Raw genomic sequence first — 23171 nt, 5'->3', positions numbered from 1 at the left:
ACTTCCTATTGTACAGTTTTGTTTTTTACATATAAATCTTTAGCCGCTTAAAATTTATATAGTTTTTGTATAGTGTAAAAAGAGATCTTGTAATGAAAAATTAAAAATAGTACTTAAGGCGTTCAATAATCTGAAAAATTCAGACATGCATTTCATTTTCTGATATTATACAAAAAATAAAATGTTGCTTATATTTAGAAATATGAACATTTTGTCCCTTTTAATACCACTCAAAAAGTGGCCCTATGGGTCACCGGGTTGATTCAATAAGAGTGTGCAATGTGATCTTGGGTTGTGAGTTCGAGCTCCACTTTGGGTGTAGAGATTGCTTAAAAAAAGAAAATCTAAAAAAAAAAAAGTGGGCCTANTGTCGGACTCTGTGCTGACAGCTCAGAGCCTGGAGCCTGCTTCAGATTCTGTGTCTCCCTCTCTCTCTGACCCTCCCCTGCTCATGCTGTCTCTCTCTCTCAGAAATAAAGAAAACATTAAAAAAAAAAATTTTTTTTAAAGTGAGCCTATGAGTATAATTTGCGTTATTAATGTACACTGAGCAGGTTAAATAGTAAGCTACAGCACCTAGAATATGAAAAGAGAACATGGCACAGGGACCTGCTGACCAGGGCCAACAACACTGGTCCTTTTATTTTGATACCTTCAACCAGCGGTTTTCCGGGTTAAAAAAAAAATAACTCTTCCTCAAAACAGTAACTTAGAATCGCAACACGTAAAACCTAGATCTACCCACCCTGACGCAGCCCCTGAGAGATCTATACAAATTATAAATTCTATCTTCAATTTTTTTTCTTAAAAAAATTTTTTTAAAAATTTTAAGTAGACTCCATGCCCAACATGGGGCTTGAACTAACGACCCTGAAATCAAGAGTCCAGTGTTTCACCAACGGAGCCGGCCAGGTGTCTTTCATTTTTTAGATGGGAATGAAAGACCCACTCGCTCCTGTAACAGTGACTTCTGTGTAAGGGACCCAGTTACTGTTCTGTATTTAAGGGCAGAAGGCTCACAAAAGACCAACTCCATGACTTTGGAGAATTCAGGGAGTTAGCCCTTGCCACTTGAAAACTGCATTGATTTTTCAAGACCTATTTATATGGTGCTATCAGGAATTTCCTAAGCATCATAAAAAACTGAATTTATACTACAATATCTAAACTTTCTCAGTGTGTTTAGGTACTTAGTTTCAGTTCATGAGGCTTATGAAAGATTATGAACTTCAGGGCTGTAGCCTTATAACATGAAAAGACAAAAAACAATGGTAATTTTCCAAGAATCAGAGAAAGGCAGACAGTGCCAACAGCTGCCTTTTCTTTTTGCTCCAGGTAGAAATGTTCCTCCAAAAGACCCAGGATGAAGGGGAGCTTAGAATGTGTTTATTTTACCACCAAGAAGACTTAAAGCAGCAGTTCTCAAAATGTAGTCTGTGGTAAAACTGTTTTCAGAGTAACATTAAGGTATTATCTGCCCTTTTCACTGTCATTATTTTGCAAAAGCAAGAGATACTCTCAGAGGCTACCCAGTGGAAGGTGCTGCAACATAACAGATGCAGAGAATCTGGATGTCTTCTTTTTGTAGAGATTTGCATAAAAGGTAAAACGATGCCACCCTTCTAATTTTGGTGGTGGGGAAAAGGTAGTTCTTTTTCATTTCATAAAAATGTTATTTAGCATGTAATGGTTTTATTATGCTTAAATAAACTTATCAATGTCTTTAAAACTTAGTTTTGGGGTGCCTGGGTGGCTCAGTCGGTTAAGCGTCCGACTTCGGCTCAGGTCATGATCTCACGGTTCGAGGGTTCGAGCCCCAGGTCGGGCTCTGTGCTGACAGCTCAGAGCCTGAAGCCTGTTTCAGATTCTGTGTCTCCCTCTCTCTCTGACCCCTCCCCCCCCCCATGCTCTCTCTCTCAGAAACAAATAAAACGTTAAAAAAAATTAAAAAACAACTTAGTTTTAATTTCTAAAATGGCAATTATTACTTATATAAACAAAAGCTCTTTGGGAGCCTTCAATAATTTTAAGTGCGTAAGACCACAAATTTTTGTTTGAGAACTGCTAAAATCAAGTCTTTCTGAATATTCTGTTCTGGGATTCCAGGTTTCTAGATGCATCACCATTTGACCTTTATAAAATCCTCTCTATGCAATTACTTCTCTGTAGTCTGCACATGACCACATAGCATCCAAATCTGTAAAATGCAAACTGTGCGCCCCTGAAAGTATTGAAAAATCTGCATCTGGTATTAGTTTGTCCTCTTAGGTAAAATCAAGCTTCTTCTTACTTGGGGAAAGAGTGGCCTCTCATCTCTTTTCTTTTTTAGGCACTCTGCCATCAATCTCTTCATGGCTTTCGGACAGTTACTTCGTACCTTACTGAGATCTGGAGATAGATATCCTCGTCCCACCATAAAAATTATCTGGGGAAAAAAAAAACATCATACAACTTTGCTGATAAGTTGAAAAATACATAAACATTGAAAATTCAGCAAGCTGCACATTTATGTGTACTTTTCTGCGTGTACATTGTTCCTTAATAAAAAGTTAAGAAACACAATGCTAGTAACCTGATTCTCACACATCATATCACGGGGAACCGACACTGCACGGCCTGTCAGCTGAAGTCCTCGTGACCCATGGACTGTTGTAAAGGGCTCCCAATCGCTCCCCAGGCTGCCAGTCTCTCCTTATCCAATCCATTTCCCACAGCCACGGTAATCAATCATGAGGCACAGATTGGGTTGTGCCTCTTTTCTACTTAAGTATTTTACTGAGTTCTTGATGGGCATCATGCTAAGTCCTTTATATATACGTAGCTGGAACCAAAAAGTTAACCTTTTTAGCAGTTGTTTTGGGATCTGCATTTTAAATTTGTTTGCTGAGGAAATGGACGAAACAGGGCATTTAGTTATGTAGATCTGAGAATCAGAGCTTCCTCCAAAGAAAAGAAGGTAAACCAGCCGGGAATTGAAGTTTTCTGTTTAATAAAGTAAAAAGGCTTGTCTTCCCTGAGTGCAGAGATTTATAATTTTTCTGATTTCTTAATTTTCTAATTTTCAGCTCTTTTTGAGAATGTGCAGGACAGACATCAGAAAGAGTGTTGGGACTCAGTGGAGATGGTGGGGGCGGGGGGGCAGGGTTTATTCTTAGAGGGAACAGATCCAACAGACAGCCTGGGGCCAGGTGGAGACAACCAGTGAGAGATCCCTTGTTACAGGCCAGAGCTTATAAACCTTAGAACAGTCACGTCTGATCTCCTAACTTGCTATTATTTCCTGTTTGGTGCCGTTATAGCCTGTGCTGACCTGTAAGCTGAGGTGCCGAGGGCCGCTGCAGTGCAAGCGTACAGCTGTCCCTTCCATCTCCCCTGACAGAACTGCCCTGCTCCCGCTTTATAAAAAGCATACCTTTCTGACCCACATGAAATTTAACGACAGTACGCATTGTGCCAAGGTGTAAAACTGCCAGTGTACCACACGGACACTTCTGGTATTTAACTGGGCTTTAATGAATGGGTAACAAATACCTTTGCAAGACAGCTAGTTTCCAATTCTTTGCTTTTTATGTAAAATTAACTGAACTGTAGGCTGATTACAAAACTTAATGACAAGCTATTACGTAATTTTTGGGACATTATAGAAATGAGTGTTAACCGAGTGATATGGCATCTGGTGAAGAATTAATCTTTCCCAGAAAGAGGGCTGGCCTTTGCCTTTGGCTCCTAGGAGATAATCCCCAAACCTTTGGAATGTCCTGGCTGATGAGAGTATTTCTGCTTACCTGGAGGCTTACAGAAGGGACTTTGAGTCATGCAGAACCAGCCTGACCTCCAGCGGGTCTGAGAACTAAGGTCAGCCATAGAGATGGTCAACACATCTACCTGACTGAGCCCCAGTGATAACTCTGGACTCAAGAAAGTTTCTGTGGTTGGTAGTACTCTGTGCATGTTGCCACACACTGCTGCGGGAGAATGACACTGGGAGAAGACAAGTATAACTTCCACATGTGGAACTCTCCCTATTTTTCTGCCCTATGTGCCTCTTCCCTTGGCCAATTTTAATCTGTATCCTTCTGTTGCAATAAACCGTAACTGTAAGCTTTACCAACCTAGAGCGAGTTCTCAGACTTAATGAGTGATTGAGTCTGAGTGTGGTCTTGGGACCAGTGACCTGTCCCTGTGGGTACAACAAACTCCTGACTTTCCCTCCTCTGTATCTCCCTGAACAATACTGCTCAGTGCTTACTTCTTTCTCATTTTAGCAAAAGCCTATTTATCCACAAATACATAAATCAACTAAAGAGAAGAGCCCCATATGTTCATTAAGACACACGTTTCCAATAAAATTTTACCTTCTTTGTTTCTGTGTATCAAAACATACATTATTTTAATCAGTTAAATATTAAAAACTATTAATCTAGAAGCATAGTTCAGAATTTAAAAAAATGAACCTTCAAAGACTAACATCAGAGGAAAGATTTTTTTTTTTTTTTTACAAATAGTTTATTGTCAAATTAGTTTCCACATAACACTCAGTGCTCATCCCCAAAGTGCCCTCCTCCATGCCCATCCCCCCCTCCCCCCCACATCCATCCGTCCTCAGTTTTTGTCAGCATTCAAGAGTCTCTCATGGTTTGCCTCTCTCCCTTTCCCCCACCATTTCCGCCCTTCTTCTCCCCCTTGTTCCCCCGTCAAGTTCCTCCTAATCCTCCTATATGTGCAAACATATGGTATCTGTCCTTCTCTGCCTGACTTATTTCGCTCAGCATAACACCCTCAAGGTCCATCCACGTTGCTACACATGGCCAGATTTCATTGTTTCTCATTGCCATGTAGTATTCCATGGTATAGATAAACCACATCTTCTTGATCCATTCATCTGTTGATGGACACTTAGGCTAGAGGAAAGATTTTTTAATTCTAAATTTAAATACGTATTTTTTGTTGCAGAGATGTTACTTGAATGATCAATAAAAGGCTTGAAAGTATAAAAGCATGTTTAAAAAGAGCCACATAAAATTTCAAAAACTATAATATAAAGGAAATCACATTCTTTGCAATTATTTAAACTTAAAGGGAAGACTCTCCTGGATGTAATTCATGTATAGAAGATTTAAGTGGCACATGAAAGATAAAATCAGCAGTTCAATTTGAAATTCTGGAACTGACTGGTTATTTCCATTCTCAATCCACATTCAGCACTCCTGGCATCTCCAACCCTTCATTCACACCTCTGTATTGGAGCACAAGGTCTACTCATCCTCACCATCACCCCCTTCCCCTGCATTGCTTCAACAGATTGGCAAACTCTACTGACGGCACGGCTTGTGTATTATTCATCTTTGTATTCCTCTATATCTCATAATGCTTTACATATAGTAGGCTTTGAACATTTCTTACTAAAATTAAATTTATGTGTCGGTAAGACACTGGTACTTATAATTTTGTATCTCTTGACAGCTTGTGCTTAGAACCCAGCCACTAGGCTCTAACAAAGTCCACACTTTTTAGAAAGACGTATCCACAGAAAGGCCCATGTAGAGAGGAACTGAAGTCCTTGGCCCTTGACCCTGACCAAGCTTCCAGCTAGCAAACAGATTCTTTCCTAAAGCAGGTCTCCTAGCTCTTAGCTAGCAAGAGAGCTAGCACCACACCTTGTCAGATATATGAATAAGCCATTTTGGAAGTGGATCCTTAAACACCCAATGAATGTACCCTAGGCAACACAACATGACAGAGAGAAACCCTCCTCACTGAAAGCAGCCCAAACTGCAGTTTCATAATTTGCTTAAGCCACTATGTTTTGGGTGGTTTGTTATATACCAACAGTAACTGAAATAATAGACTTGAAAACAGTATTTAACAGGCAAAAATTAGTTGTTATTTTATTCTAAGATGACACAGAACTTCTGCTCCAAGAAAAGAAAACCATGAAGACAGAGAGTCAATACACCTAGCCTAAATGAGTGCACTATTAATCCCAACTCAGGAGAAAAGCTGCACTGGAAGAGGGAAGAACAGGGTGATTAGAGAGTGAAATGGAAGGATAAAGAGGGGAAAAAATGACAAGAATTTCTTAGACTTCAGGACTAGAGTAAGGAAAGCAAAAGGCATGCTACACTGCAAAGTACACAGGGATGGCCATCCCTTAAAGAGCTAAGAGACCTGCTTTAGGAAAGAATCTGATCTTTACAACTAGAAGAAATTCTTTCATCCAATTTCTTTTTTTTTAAATTGGAAAAAAAGAAAAGAAAAAAAAAGACACCCGAAGAGGTAAAGTGACTAGGTCATGAGTCCAAGTTGGCCATTACGTGGAGCTGCTTAACCAGAGTCGTGCTTTAAATTTACAGGCAAAACCTGCTGCCTCAGACTATGGGGGTAGGAGTACACAGGAGTAGTTCCTATAGTGTGCAGTAAAGAAGGAGGTGTCCTATCTCCCATGAAAAAGAAGATTATTCCTAAATTTTCAAACAGAAGTCCAATCTGAGAGCCATGGTGATGCAAGTTCGAAAGAAAAAGAAAAATCAAATCAAGGGGACAGATGGAGCATGGCTGGGGTTACTTCACTGAAGATGACTAAAATTATCAATTCCCAAAAGGGAGTTCCAGGGAAAGTGCCATTTGAAGAAAGCCTATTAAGAAGTACTGAAATAGGGGCGCCTGGGTGGCTCAGTTGGTTAAGCGTCCGGCTTCAGCTCAGGTCATGATCTCACAGTTCGTGGGTTCAAGCCCCGCATCGGGCTCTGTGCTGACAGCTAGCTCAGAGCCTGGAGCCTGCTTCAGATTCTGTGTCTCCCTCTCTCTCTGCCCCTCCCCTGCTCATGCTGTCTCTCTCTCTCTCAGAAATAAATAAAAAAAAATTAAAAAAAAAAAAAAAAGAAGTACTGAAATAGAATGGGGAAATGGGTAGCACACTTATCATTCTTCAACCCCCTTTTTCTTTCTTTCTTTAAAGTTTATTTATTCATTTGGGGCAGAGAGAGAGAGAGAGGCAGACAGGCAGAGAAAATACCGAGAAGGCTCCCTGCTGTCAGCACAGAGCCCCAAGTGGGGCTCGATCTCAGAAACCACAAGATCATGACCTTAGCCAAGATCAAGAGTCAGACACTTAACCGACTAGGCACCCAGGAGCCCTTTTTCTTTATCGAATATTCAAGCTGGTTTCAGATTGGCAAATTCCAGAAGGTTCTAACTATACTACCAGACAGAATTAATTAGTAAAAGCCTTACCCTTCTGTTGGCCAGTCACCTACTTCTCTCATGGAGAATAAGCCCTTGCCACATTATTTATTATACTCCCAGGGAAGACAAAGCACCTAAAATGCCAAGAAGTGTATGAGTGCAGAACTCTCGGATACTTTTTATCCATATTTTGGAGATAATAATACCCGTTTCCATACTACATTATTTTATTAAAACAAAAGTGGGGCACCTGGGTGGCTCAGTCGGTTAAGCATCTGACTTTGGCTTAGGTCATGATCACACGGTTTGTGGGTTTGAGCCCCGCATCAGGTTCTGTGCTGACAGCTCAGAGCCTGGAGCCTGTTTTGGATTCTGTATCTCCCTCTCTCTCTGCCCCTCCCCCACTCGTGCCCTGTCTCTCTCTGTCTCAAAAGTAAATAACCCCCCCCAAAAAAAAATTAAGAAAAAAAAGTATTCAGTGGATTTCATCCAGATCTTAGATTCATAAATTTTTATTTGTAGTCTCTATGATAAGTCAACTAAAACTAAAGTCCCCTTGTAATTCCTGCAGACAAGTAATATACAAAGGAAAAGTGAATATGGCACAGAGTATTATGTCTTATGGTTGAATTAACAGGACTATAAGAAGCAGGGCACAGGAAGTTTGCAAATTAGAAACAATCTTGCTACTCAGACTGCCATCATTCAATCAGTCATCTCAGTGATCTAGAATCTGTCACAAGTCCAATGAGTGCAATGTGTCAATTACGTTCCTTTGCTAGTAATTTGCTCTATCTTGAATCTATGTTTCATGCAGGGCTTAAAATATCAGGTAATCAGGAACCTGGTCACAAACTGGTTTGGTTTTTTTTTGTTTTTTTTTTTAACACTCAAAGGTAGGATTAAATATTCTAAACCTATGTAGTAGTTAGAAAGACCAAATGGCAACTAAACAATTAGCTTTGTGCTGACATTGGTAGAAACAGTCATTTAAAACCTTTTTTTTTTTTCATATATATAGAATCCAGGGCACTCTGGGTAAGGGGCCATCTGGTGACTCTAACTATACACAAAGTAGATGACAATTGAGATTACTTCTCTGAAATCACATACTAGCTGAAGTTTTTAGAGAGAAAGGTACTCAGAGTTATTACCAAAAAGATCAAGAGTTGAACTGATGACCAAAGCACACACACACTACTTAAATGAAGTTAACACATTTATAAATGAAAAACTATCATTTCATTAGATTGAGAGCTTATGATAAAACAGTTATCATATTCACATTGTTGGTTTTTTTTTATTCTTTGGATTGGGGATTCTCAACTCTGGTATGTATCAAAATCACCTGGGAAATTTATTAAATATCCAAGTGCTTGGACCCCACTCCATGGAATCAGAATCTGTTCTAGTAGCTCCATTTTTAAACAAACTACCCAGGTAATTTTTTTTTAAGGTTTATTTACTTAGTATGAGAGAGAGAGGGAAAGAGAGAAGTGGGGGAGTGGGGGGTGGAGAGGGAGAGAGAATCCCAACCAGCTCCAAGCTGTCCACACAGAGGGCAATGCTGTGCTCAATCTCATGAACTGTGAGATCATGACCTGAGCCAAAATCAAGAGTTGGATGCTTAACTGACTGAGCCACCCAGGTGCCCCTATTCAAGTAATGCTGATGCAAACCACAGTATAAAGTACAAATATTATTTAACTACAGTTTATATGGTCAACTGTTTTATTTTTAAAAAAAATTTTAAATGTTTATTTCTGAGAGAGAGAGAGAGACAGAGAGAGAGAAAACATGAGCAGGGGAGGGGCAGAGACAGAGGGAGACACAGAATCTGAAGAAGGCCCCAGGCTCTGAGCTGTCAACAGAGCATGACGCAGGGCTCGAACTCACAAATTGCGAGATCATGGCCTGAGCCAAAGTTGAACACTTAACCAACTTAGCCACCCAGGCGCCCCTATTTTCTAATATATCAACGGTGGAATTGCTGCAATCTCTACACACACACACACACACACACACACACCTTTTATATACTGAGGTATACAAGATAATTTCAGTAAAGAATTTTGTTTTCTTAATTATTGTTAAAGTCTTGGTGAATTTAATGTGGCTGGGACAGAAAAGGCAAAGAGGTGCATGAGGCTAAATTGGGTACTCAGGGGAACGTAAGGGATAGAGAATGGGAACTTAAAAAGAAAGAAGCAAAAATATTTCCTATTAGTATTCTCCGTATAGAAAAATGGAACCATGATATAAGTCTTTCCATATACCTAGTTAAAAGAAGGGAGAAACTGTAACAATTTTAAAAGAATCTGGTAGGGGCGCCTGGGTGGCTCAGTCGGTTAAGTGACTGACTTTGACTCACTCAGGTCACGATCTCATGGTTCATGAGTTTGAGGCCCGCATCGGGCTCTGTGCGTACAGCTCAGAGCCTGAAGCCTGCTTTGGATTCTGTGCCTCCCTCTCTCTCTCTCTCTCTCTCTGCCCCTCCCCTGATCATTCTCTGTCTCTCTCAAAAATAAATATTAAAAATAAATAAATAAAAGAATCTGTATAAAGCAGTGCATAGCTGAGCACCTGCTCAGCACAGGCTGTGACAGAACAAAAGGCATGAAGTGCAGACGCTGTGGCAGCAAAGCACCTTCTTCTAGCTGGGCTCAGTCAAGAAACCTGAGCAATGCCCACGGCTGTAGCTCTAGCTTCTAGTCAGAACATCAGGAAGCATCCTCCATTACAACACTTAACACTGAGCTTTCCAGGAGAGGCCTTACACACAGCTACTACTGCCAGGAGTATACGAAATGTTTCCAAAACTGGTAACAAAAATCAAGATATCTATTTTTCATGCCTACCCAGGACTCAATGCTCCTTTTCTTGCAACAAACTGGAGTCATTTAAAAAAATTTTTTTTAACGTTTATTTACGTGTGTGTGTGTGTGTGTGTGTGTGTGTGTGTGAGAGAGAGAGAGAGAGAGAGAGAGAGAGAGGACACACAAGCAGGGAAGGGGCAGAGAGAGAGGGACACACAGAATCTGAACCAGGCTCCAGGCTCCAAGCTGTCGGCACAGAGCCAGACACAGGGCTTGAACTCACGAACCTCTAGGTCATGACCCGAGCTGAAGTTGGACGCTTAACTGACTGAGCCACCCAGGCGCCCCCAAACTGGAGTCTTTACACAAATAGTAAAATAAACTCCAAGAGATGGTAAAGATTTACCTGGTCTCTGTTGTTGATGTTTGAATAAGGTAACTGTCCAGTCATCAATTCATACAGAACAATCCCAAATGCATATACATCTGACTGAAAGCTATATGGGTTTTTATCTTGCATTCGGATTACTTCTGGTGCCTGTCAGAACACAAAAAGACAAATATTCTTGTTTATTCTTCAACTTCAACTGAATAGACTAATAAGCAAATTACTAAAATTCCCAGAACAATGCTTTTGTTGTTAAATAGCTCATCTAATATGTAATCAATTCTCTTATTAATGGGCAAAGAAGTAGAACTGATTAAGAAAAAACAATGCTTGGTAAACTCTGAAAGAGGTGGTATCGCCCGAGATTCCACGCACAGTGCTAAGATTTTAGGATTTTGTCAGCCATCCTCTTTCTGCACAAGATCCTGCCATTGCTATCTGGGTCCTTTCCCAGGACCAGTCCTACCAAGAATCAGTTCCCATTCCCCATGCTTGAGTCAGTAAAGAAATACTAGATCTATGATCATGTTTGGGAGTAGCACAATCACTGTGGTAACTGCCTCAGAATTTAAGTTTTCCCGTTTGCTACAATGGTTCTCCTGGTCTCAGGGCACCTTAGGTAATACTGGTAAAACTTCGAGACTGAAAAACTCAGCCCCCTTTCCTGCCTCCAAAAGCACTGTCCACACACCATGGATGCTTTGTTAACAAAAGCAAGAAGACAGCAGGCAGACTTTGAAGATGGTATGAAAAATCTTGGCTGCTTGCTTCTGGGGAAAAGCTATAGACCAAACCATTTCTGCTACACTTTTACACATTTTATTCACTGTACTCTACATGAAATACAATAGATGGTCAGTTGAATATTAGCTTAAAGGAGTTATTTCACCTTGCATCTTCTGTATTGTTTCATTTGGAAGAACTGTTTCATTAGAAAAATTGCAGAGTAAAAATAAAAACTCCGTGAAAGTGTTACTTTGATATCAAAACCTGGATTGACTACAAAAATGGCTGGAAGACCTGGAACAAGATTCCCGGTCACAGGTCAGGGCAAGTCCAGTCAGACTCTCACGAGGCACGCAACGGTGTTCAGCCTCACCCGCAAAGTCACGATCACCTGTGTAGACTTTAACCTCTCAATGTCTGGACTACATTCTAGAACAGAATCTGGGGGTGGGATCTAAGCATTGTTGGTTTTTAATGCTCCCCATATAATTTTAATGCCCAACCACGGTTGAGAGCCTGACAGATGTGTGGAGGCCCTGTGGAAGGATGGGGGGTGGGAGAAGAGTGGGTCTACTTTGGTCAAACATCTTATTAACTGCTTTTAGTAATACAGTACAAAATAAACCACATACAACTGTGATATAGTGAACAAGCCAGAATACTGACAGGCTGGTTATGACAGACATAATTTGAAAAGCCAGAACACAGTTTTGACAGGAACAGAGTAATAAATCAGTTGAGGAACTAACTGTCTTTTTAAAATTTAGTTTTACCTCACTGTTGTTGGTAGATGGCTTGATGTAAAATTGTATGTCATCTATTTATAAGAAACGCATAATCGATCCTCAGTTAATTTAGTGACTTAAGATCCTCAATTAATTTAATGATTTAATTTGTAAAAATTTTCACAAAGGTGTCTTTCCCCTCTAAAATAAATAAAACAAGGTTGAGAAGACTATTGTAAATAATTCAGAGAATTACATAACCTTAGTCCTGACCAAACTCTTCTCTCTTGTCTGAGGATGTTCTGTATTTGTTTCTGAAGGCACTATCAACCCAAAAGGTAATTTATTCAAAAATTAAGTGTACTATAGGCTACTCTTGTATTAGAACTCAGCTTGATGGAACAAAGGATGAACCAATCTACCTAGGTATCAACAAAAAAGAAATTAGAAAAAAAGTAACACTTTATGTAAAATAATCTACTAATTGTATAGACTACAGTTTTTGAAAAAAGGACAAACCTGGAGACTTAACTGTGCCTCTCTCCCACACTAGTTAAGATCAACACACCTTTAAAACATGTATCAATTGTTTCTTTTGAATATTAGGTTTTATAATTTCAGTACTTAATATCTGCCAGCCCACCCCTTCTAGGATTCACTGCCATCTTTGTAACAAGGTGTGTGACTTAAAGGTGCATGAGATCTAGTTTGCAGTTATTAATTAGCCTCTGGTTTATAATGATTTATCAAAACAATTCGAATATATCAAAGACACAAGCCCAGCTAGCTCTAATTACTGAATCTTAGAAACAGAAAAGGTATTAGAAAGCTACTAGTCCAAACAACATTAAAAACTGAGAGACGTGGAAGAAGTTAACAAACATGCAGGCTGAGTCAAACAGAGCACCTGAGTACCAATCTCCTAAGTCCAGCGCACCCTTCCACCTTGCCGCTTCCCTTAACTCCAGTTATTCTTATAGGAAATCATAGCTGAATCTAACCCTAAGTTTACTTGACTAATTCAGACATCTATCTTGGAATTCCCTTCCTGGAGACTGCTATGGATGTTCGGGGAATATACGAAAATGTGGCTTCAAGAGCCCTTGCAGCTTTTCTGTTTCATGTCTGTTTGGGACTTACGTCTCCCAAAGTCTTTGTGCAGATTCAATTATTTAAACCTTCAAATTGCACTAATGGTTTGGGGACATCCTGTATTCAGCTGAGAGCAGAGGTTCTCAAACTTTCTGGTCTCAGGCCTCTTTTAGACTTGGTAATTATTGAGGACCCTAAGGATATACCTGTAGGTATTTATCATTTTTAAACCTAACTGGGAAACTTAAAATACTTAATAATTACACAATTAATAAAACAATACATTAGATGTTAACACAGATGACCTAGGTTTAATGAAAAATATGTATTCAAAGCCAAAAAAAGTTCAGCAAGAACAGTACTACGATCTTCTCTGGTTTAACAGCAGCAGCTACAGACACATACTTGTTGCCGCATTCAATCTGTTGTGATATGTTGTTTCTGGTTGAAGAACATGAAGAAAAATGTGGTTTCACACAGGGACGACCTTGGAGACCTCCGAAAGGGTCTTAGGGTCCCTTTTAAGAACTGCGAGCTTAGAGGATGATTCCTATACCTGCCCTTTTCAGAGCCTGCTGAAAGTAACTGAAGAGAAGTTTTCATTCCCTTCTTTCCCATGAAGCAGAAATAGGCATAATAGGAATAAAGAAAGAGCTATGCAGGGCAGCACATGGCTGACAGTGTTAAAAATCTACCTCCTTTTTTTTTTTTGGTCTTTCCTCTCCCAGCTGCCCCATAATTATAGGTTCTTTCTAGTCTAAAGGAAGTAACTTTCCAATTTAGGCTTAAATAAGATTGTGAAACAGCCTCTTTCTCAAAAAAGAGTAGTTCTCTTAGCAAAACCTTAACTGCTGCGGATCATACCTACTTAAATGGCATAGCTGTTTTTTTCTTTTTGCAACAGGGTACACAACATTTTGAACACAAAATATTTTAGAGAGCCAATTCTGGATAAAATTTAAACAGTGTTTATAAAATACATATTTTTTTGTTTGAAATATACTGAAACTGGTGTCGTAATACTTTTTTTTAAAGATAAAGAAAAAAATTAAAATCTATTTACATAAAAAATAAGGTTAACATTGATTTTTGTGAATACTGAGAATTATGAAAACACTACAGTTGAAACCTTCAACGATGTTCTAGTAACTCAAGCAGCATCTCAGGGTCCACAAATTTAATAAATGGAGAAACAGCCTCAATTCTTACCATCCACAAAATGGATCCAGACAACTGTTCAAACTGATGGGACCCACTCCATCGAGATTTCACTGTGGCTAGACCAAAATCACCTATTTTTACTGTGAGGTCTTCATGAAGAAAAATATCTGAGGTGTAGTAAGTAAAGGAAAACAACAGATCTCATTTTCCTATCAAAGCAAGCATTATGAAAATTTTTGGTAAGAGATCTAATTTCTATAATTCTGTAATATGACTTTCTTTCCTTAGTAATAATGATATTCCTTTAAAAAGTACAGTTCTTCCTATTTCCTCTTAAAGTTGATAAATATATTTTAAAAAATAATTAGTTCTATTTGGTCTCTGTGACCTGCTTTTAAGACTTTTGGGACTTGAAACGTGGTAGGGTGAGGTGAGACGCTTTCCTAAGTTTATGGGAAATCCTGAAACTTTCCCAGTTAGATTTTAGTAACATGGGCCCAGACATCCTTCGGCACTGCTGACAAAGATACAAAGGTTCTTCATTGGAAAGAAGTTAGTTGGCAGACAGGATCTTGATCTGGGTTTACAGAGGAAGAAGGAAAAATATGTTTTTCTCACCTCATTGTTCCTAGTAAGTTATAACTTTCAGTTACATCTGCACCGCTGGGGAGCAGCGTCAGAGCACTGATGGAAATGAGTGGACAGCTACTCAACTTTGCGTTTTATGGAGCTGACAAAACAGAAGCACGCAATCAAAAGAGTACTACTATTATAAAGACTTGGTAGATTTTTTGGGTAATGTTCCAAAGTTCAGAAATCAAAAGCAGGTTGTAGTATCCTGCCTCGGTATGCTCTCATGCAACCCCGTCCATTAGTTCTCTTTACATTATATTGAACTTAGCATGAAAATTGTTTTTACATAATGTGAAGACAAAATGCAGAAGAAAAAGTCAGGATGTTTTCAAACTTCGCAGACAAATTTCAGGAAGGATACTATTACTCTTGAGGTCTCTGTGGATGATTGACTTGGCGTGTAAGTAACTGAAAAACAAAACATCATTTTAACCTGAGTAGGGGTAAAGACTCTGGCCTCAAAATCTACAGAACATATTTAGGGGTGTAAATAAAGACTTATTCAAAATCATGATACAATTGCAAACTGTACATTGTGATAACTCCTTTACATACGAAATATTAAAATAAACGGTCAATGAACTGAGGATTATAGGAACATATTACTATTATGGTACAGCCAAAATCCTGTATTGTGTTAACAGACTTTGCTTTATCTTTTACTATTTACCAATACAAACCTTTCACTCCAGCCAAGCCTATTTATCCATGTCTTTTCAATAGACCTTGATATTTAATCCCACTTCTGTGATCAATGTTCCCCTCCCAAAACCATCCCCAAATTAGCTTTCATTCTATTCTCCCCCTATTCATACCTATCCTTTAAGACTGAATGTACACGCTAACTCCTGAATGAAGCTTTCCCATGATTAACTCAACTGAACGTGATCTTTCATTGTTCACTTATGTAGTAATTATTTAATAGCTTGATTCTTGTATTTTTCCCCCTCTGTGCCTTTGGTTCACGTTCTTTTCAGAATGTAAACTCCACCAGAATAGAAAGATCTGATCGATAAAACCATTTTAAAGGTTATATTATATATTACTAAAATACCTTCTTTATTTTATTTTATTTTTTTTAATGTTTTATTTATTTCTAGGAGAGGGAGGGAGAGAGAGAGAGAGAGAGAGAGACAGCATGAGCAGGGGAGGGTCAGGGAGAGAGGGAGTGACAGACTCTGAAACAGGCTCCAGGCTCTGAGCTGGCAGTCAGCACAGAGCCAGACGTGGGGCTCGAACCCACAAACCGCGAGATCATGACCTAAGCAAAAGTCGGATGCCCAACCGACTAAGCCACCCAGGCGCCCCTATTTTATTTTTTTAAAAAGATTTTATTTTTAAGTAATCTCTGTACCCAAAATGGGGCTTGAACTTATAACCCTGAGATCAAGAGCTGCTCCACCGAGTGAACCAGCCAGGTGCCCCACAAATACCTTCTTAAAAATATAGAGGAGCTTTGCCATACATGTTAATCTTAAATTAATCTTAAATTAACATGTATGGTACTAATGGCCATAGTAAATAATCCTATTGTTGATTAGTTTAAAATAGCATATAATAAGAGAAAATGAAATAATACAGAATAAATTTCCAAAACAGGCAAAAATAGTGAGGGGGAAACCCACTACATAACGTCCACAGTGAATCTATTTTAAAGTAAACGATAAATTTAAGTGATCTGTTACCCCTAAAACCTGCTTGAGTTCACTGAGGGAAAGGGTTGTGCCTAGTTTACTTCTGTTTTATCTCCAGGGCCTAGCACAGTGCCTGGCATATGATGAGTATTCAACATGCCTGTCGAGTCAACTACAATGAAATGCACATAACATTCTAGTCAAAGTTCTTTTTCTTCATTTAATACTAGAGAGAACAGATACAGGAGACTTCTGAAATTTGACACTGACCATTAGGAAATAAATCTTGCTTTAAAATGACACTTTTAAGTCTACATGGTATAATCAAAATTATGTAATAAACACTGTTAAAAATGGAAGATTTACAATGACTAAGCTTTATTTATGCTTTTTCATCTTCATTTAAACTTCCTCATTCTCTCAGAGATCAAGATTTTGAAACTCTCTTCTCAAAATTTTCATTTCAAATTACTGTTTATATAAGGTAACCCCTTCTGTTCCAATTTCTCTCTCATATCACTGCTTACTTCCTCCATAGATTTACTACTGCACTTTAAAATTTTCTTGTCATGACTTCTTAAACTCAGTGTTGTCTCACTACATCACACGATCTCTCTTATGATGAAGGAAAACATAATGTCATTTATGGGTCCTATTTGCTTAAAAAGTTCTGCAGGGACACAGAGAGGTGTAGATGGAGAAAAAGGGGCCTTTGCAATTAAAAGCCATTTCAAGATGAGACCCTGTCTCCATTAGAAAGAAGGGGGAAAAAATAGATATGGTGTTTAGTGGTAGAGCTCGGTGCTTGGTCAGAGATCTGGTGTTTAATGCATAGAAAAAGTGTTGGTCTTTGAAAAGAGATTGTTTCCTTTGAAATTAAAAACAACAAATGGGTAGTAGATACGAATTATATGGCAGCATGATTAAGTTAGAAGATAAAGGTGTTTCTAATGCTGTCAATCTCTTCAACAAATCTGATACAAAGAAATATAGCAAGAATAAGGTAAATAGAAATGTTATTAGAGGGTTGAGGAGAAAAATATTCTGACCAGGAAAGTACTAGATAATTAACAAGATATAAACACAAGTGCTGAGCTAGTGATGCGGTGAACAACATAAATCTATTGTAGGCCAAAGTTGTGTACAGCTGCAACCTGAAATAGCACCTCCTTATCCCTGGGTAATCCTTTATTGTTTAAAACTGTTTTCCTAACTTTTATCTCACTTAATAATTCTCTGTCACATCTCTGCGACAAAAGCGGTGAATGAGCAGACATCCAGGTCAGTATGATGGATGGTTGGAAAGAAAAGGTACTCAAATGGAATGAGCATCATACCCCATTCTCTTCATGAAAGAATATTTCAGAATAATTACTACTTTATATACTTCTCTATACAGGCTGACACTGAAACATAATTTTCTAAGCACCAATCAGTTATAATGAAAGATGCCAAAAGACACATAACTGGTTGAGGGTAGGGAAGGGAACAGGAATAAATTAACTTTACTACAGATTATATAGAAGTCGATCCATTACTTAGGGCAATCAAATTGGACGCCCTTCTTAACTTTTCAGAGATATTAAAGAGAACCTTATAGGTTTATAAATGTAGCAGGAAAGAAAAAAACATACTATAAACTAAATGAATATCGTATCTTCTTGATAGGTTTCCCTTGGGAGTTTCCTTCCTTAAAGCAAAAGAATCCACCTACAGAATCATTTAATCTGAAAGCTTGGCAAATCATCTAGTAAAATTTGTTCTCTATGCTACTTCTTTCAAGCCATTATCCAAGATTCAGCTTTTTAACATTCTTTTTAGAGCTTAATATGATGCCTCAAGAGTAAATACGATACTCTAGATTTGATCTGATCAGCACAAACTAGAGCGACTCTCATCTTAATTTTCTCCTTGAACATAAGACCTGAAACCACAAAACTCCTAGGAGACAAAAACAGTGGTAGCAAGCTCCTTGACATCGGTCTTGGTAATCATTTTCTTGCATATGACACCAAAAGCAAAGGCAACAAAAGCAAAACTAAACAACTGGGACTACATCAAACTAAAGAGCATCTGCACAGCAAATAATACAGACCACTAACAAAATGAAAAGTCAAACTACCAAACGGGAGAAAATATTTGGAAATCATATATCTAATAAGGTGATATCGAAAAAATATAAAGAACTTGGAGAATTCAATAGCAAAAAATCTCAATCTGATTAAAAAACAGACATTTTCCCAAAGGAGACATACAGATGGCCAACAGGTACATAAAAAGGTGTCTGGCATCACTCATCATCAGGGAAATGCAAATCAAAGCCACAATGAGATATCACCTCATACCTGTTAGCATGGCTATTATCAAAAAAGCAAGTGGTGGCAAGAATGCAGAAGAAAGGGAACTCTTGTACACTGTTGAAGGGAAAATAAATTGGTGCAGCCACTATGGAAAACAGTATGCAAGTTCCTCAAAAAAACTTAAAATAGGATTATCATATGATTCAGTAATCCCACTTCTGGGTATATATCCAAAAGAATTTAAATCAGGATCTCAAAGAGACATCTGCACCCTCATGTTTATTGCATCACTGTTCACAAAAGCAAGGACACAGATACAACCTAGTGTTCATAAGTGAATAAAGAAAATGTCACACACACACACACACACACACACGAATATTATATAGCCACAAAAAAGGATATCCTGCTATTTGCAATAACATGGATGGGCCCTGAGGACATCATCTGTAATGAAACAAGTCAGATAGGGAAATACAAATACCATATAATCTCACTTAGATGTGGAATCTAAAAGAAAAAACCAAAAATTAAATTCATCTTCATCTTCCTGGTAGTGGGTTAAAAAATTCTATCAGCCATTATTGGGATTATGACGGCAGCCACGGTCACTCTACAGACTCCTATTAAAATTATATTCAGTTCCAACCCTACAGGGTTGTGCTTGCATTACTCCTACAGAACAGTTTCCCCATCCTGTATCTGTATGTGTATCTTTCTTTTCTGGACTTGGCTAGTAAGAGGTCTTATTTTGTAGACGTGGCCTACAATTTCAGCTGACTGAAATTTTAGTTTTCACTAAAAAATAAGTTTTAAAAGATCAGTGTGCTAATGATGCCCTCATCTAAGTTACTTGTAAATATGCTAGTCATACTCAAGAGTGGAATGAAACAAAAATCTCATCTAGCTTAATAGCTTCAGGGATGATGATCATTATACACTTATGAACCTAGTCAAATCCTCCGTGCATTTACATCTCTTGATCTATCCTCAACAATACCATGAGAATTATCACTCAAATGTCTTGCTGAAATTCAATCACTAAGGCTACATCTGCCATAGTATTTGCTTGATTTAATGGTGTCGTCTATTTATAACAGCCCCAAGTGTCTCTCACTGAAGTTTACTGTTCTTTTCTTATATTTTCATCTGTTTCTAAAACCAAAGAACTGGCCTCCAAATCATAAGCGTTTCAAACCACTTTCACCAAATAGTACACAATTTCAAAAATGTTTGTCAGGCTTCACGTAGCAGGCTAAATGTCTCCCCAGACACCCATGGAGGGCGTGGCAGCTGACAGGACTGATACGTGCAATGGTGACAAGATAATATTTTATCCAAAGAGTTTCAGTTATAGTCTCCCTTCTCCTTTGATGCTCTCCACTCCCCTCATAACCACACTGTGCAAAGTGAGTATGACTGAAGGGAATGACTCCTCTGTGGTCAATAATCATTTACATTTTAAAATAATTAAAAAACCTAAGAAATGAAGTTCACACCTTCTCCAGCTGTGTTGTGCTCTGTGTGGCTAAAATCTGTTTTTATGTAGAGTTTTCAGTTTCTTTCGCATTAAAAACAATCAAATTTATTGGGGTATAATGTATACAACACAGGATGGACCCAATTTTATGTATAGTTTGAGTTTTGCCAAATATATATACTTATATAATGACCAGCCACAATCAACATGAAGAGTATCCATCACCCCTGAAACTTTCTTCATGTATTTCTGCAATTAATAACACCCTCTTTGGCTCAGGCAACCACTGATAATGATTTCTGTCACTAGAGATTAGTTCTGCCTTTTCGAGAGCTTCACATAAAATCTATGGCTTATTTTGCTCAACATGATTCTAAGATTCACATACTGGCTGCATGCAGTATTACAGAGTATGGATGTACCACAACTTAACCATTTAGCCGTCGGATACTTGGGCTGTTCCTGATTTTTGATGATTATGAATAAGATACTACGACCATTCAAGTAAAAGTCTCTGTTGTTGACTTACGCTTTCACTTCTTTTCAGTAAATAATTAAAATCAGAATTGTTCATGTGGTAATGTTAACTTTAAAAGACACTGCCAAAGTGGTTGTCCCATTTAAGATCCTCACCAGCAACGTGTAAGAGTTCTAGGTGCTCTGCATCCTTGCAAATCCTTGGGATGACTGGTTTTGACGGTAAGAATTCTAGTGGGCGTGTAGTGGTGTCTCGTAATTTACCTCCCCTAATGTCTACTGATGTTGAACATCTTTGCACATGTTCATTTGCCATTCTTGTGCCTTTTAAAGAAAGTACTCCAATCTTTTGTCCACTTTTTTTTGGATACTTTATCTTAATTACTGAGTTGTAAGAGTTCTTTGGTTTGGACACAAGTCGTTTAATCAGATAATGTATGTTGCAAACATTTTCTTAAAATCTGTGGCTCGTCTTTTCATTTTTTAAACAGTGTCTTCAAAAGGCAAAGGTTGTAAATTTTGATGAAGCCTGATTTATGAATTTTTTTCTTATATGATCCTTACTTTTTGTAGCCTAAGAAATCTTGGTCTTTCTTTAGGCTATAAACATTTTCTCCAATGTTCTTCTAGAACTTTTAGATTTTCAGCTTTTAGTCTTTGATCCATTTCAAGTTAGTATTAATGTCTTACGTTGGGTAAGGTTTAATGGTATATTTATTTGTTCGTTCATTTGTTCCATATGGATATCCAGTTGTTCCAGCAATATCTGTTAAAAGGACTATCCTTTCCACATGAATTGCCTTGACATCTTGTTAAAAAAAAAAAAAAAAAAATAAACGGACCATAGACTTACGGATTTATTTCTAGGTCTTCTATTCTGTTTTGTTGATTTATATGACCATACTAATGCCAATATCACACAGCCTTGTGGCTTTATTCAAAGTTTTGAAGTCTGACACTAGAAATCCTTCAACTTTTCAAAAGTTATCTTGACTATTCTAGCCATTGCATTTCCAAGTGCATTTTATGATCAACTTGTTAATTTCTACAAAAAAGCCTGCTGAGATTTTGATTAGGATCACAGTGAAATCTACAGATCAGTTTGGGAAGGATGACATCTTAATAATATTGAATCTCCTAATCAATGAACAATACTTCTATGTGTTTTTTGTTTCACAGCTGGGACCTGCATTAGAGAGGGTATATTCACCCTTTGGAAAATCAAGCCTTCTAAGTAAAACACTGGCCTAAAAATAATAAATGGGAATGTTTTATAAACATGGAATATCATGGTACTGATGGAAAAGCAAAAACCCTATTATTCTTTTTAAAAATTCATTTCAAACACTCACAAGTCCAAAATCTAAAGCATATTTATTTTTTTTTCTAAGAGCAAGGTAACTCAGTGGAGGAAAGGACAGTCATTTCAACAAGTATTGCTGGGATATCCATATGGGCAAAAAAAAATACCCCAAAAAACTTCAACCCTTATCTCATTCCAAACTCAAAAATTAATCTGAAGTGTATTTGAAACTAAAAGCAAAAACTGTAAAACTTCTAAAAGAAAAGAATTTCCATCACCCTTATATACATATACAGCCTTATAAAGTTTTCAGGATACTTTTGCATCACTGGGTTTCATAACCTTCATGTTTCTTTGTGAAGCAAGCAAAACAGCAATAACTGCACTTACGCTAATGGGAAAACCAGAGCCAAGACTTAGTGACATAACTGAGGGGCATAGTGGAAATGTCATGGATTTTGAGCACAGAGACTTGGGTTTGAATTCTAACTACATCACTTACTAGCCATATAAACTTGGGTACATTTACATAATCCCTTTTAGCTTTAGATTCCTAACCTAAAAAATGGAGGTAATAATGATTACCGTGAAGGGGTTCCTTCCAAAAATTTTGTTAAATGTTTATTTTTGAGAGAGGGAATATGAGTGGGGTAGGGACAGAGGGCAAGGGAGGGAGAGAATTCAAAGCAGGCTCCACTCTGTCAGCACATAGCCCAATGTAGGGCCCGAAACCAAGAACCATGAGATCATGACCTAAGCCAATGGTTAACCAAATGAGCCACCCACGCACCTGTGAAGGGATTCCTTCTTTCTTTTAACACGTGTTTATTGAAAGCCCATTACATGCTAAGCAACAACTGTTCTAAGTCTTGAACATAAAGCAGAATCACTACTTCAAGGTGCTTACATTCTAGTATAGAAGACAGAAAAGAAAAAGATGTATAAGTATTCTGTGAATGGGGGACAGGAAATGAGGAGTTGCAGGGGGTTGTGATTTTAGGGCAGGGAGGGCCTCTTTTCAAAGGACCTGTTGATGAAAGCCGGAAAGGAGGGAAAGGAGAGAGTCATACAGATATGAGTAAGAGCACAGCAGGCAAAGGAACTAGCAAGGGCAAGCCCCTTACGCAGGCATGTTCTAAGAATGGCAAGCAGGCAAGCTGGGTTGGAACAGCGAGAGCAAGAGGGAAAAGAGTAGTAAATGAATTGAGAGAGGTAATAAAGTAGAGAGGCTGTGGTGGTAGTTACTTTGAG

General features: G+C 38.2%; 1 protein-coding gene across 3 annotated transcripts in view; it reads right to left on the bottom strand.

The window, feature by feature from the left end:
• The window catches only part of BRAF (B-Raf proto-oncogene, serine/threonine kinase), a 150718-nt gene that overhangs the window by 15173 nt on the left and 112374 nt on the right, over positions 1 to 23171 (bottom strand). For 2 of the 3 annotated variants that reach the window (XM_077781067.1, XM_077781068.1), the window contains exons 14-17: positions 15088 to 15134; positions 14142 to 14260; positions 10408 to 10539; positions 2291 to 2425 (exon numbers count right to left, since the gene is read on the bottom strand). In XM_077781067.1, coding sequence (XP_077637193.1) covers positions 2291 to 2425; positions 10408 to 10539; positions 14142 to 14260; positions 15088 to 15134 — 433 coding nt within the window. Of the gene's footprint in view, positions 1 to 2290; positions 2426 to 10407; positions 10540 to 11888; positions 12042 to 14141; positions 14261 to 15087; positions 15135 to 23171 lie in introns of those variants that run through there. The other variant, XR_013339405.1, reaches the window with a different exon arrangement.

The sequence above is a fragment of the Crocuta crocuta genome, unplaced genomic scaffold (genome assembly GCF_008692635.1).
Source record: "Crocuta crocuta isolate KB4526 unplaced genomic scaffold, BGI_CrCroc_1.0 scaffold228, whole genome shotgun sequence".
Classification (NCBI taxonomy): domain Eukaryota; kingdom Metazoa; phylum Chordata; class Mammalia; order Carnivora; family Hyaenidae; genus Crocuta; species Crocuta crocuta.
Note: the sequence above shows the minus strand (reverse complement) of the source record. Positions and strands in the feature narration are given on the sequence as shown.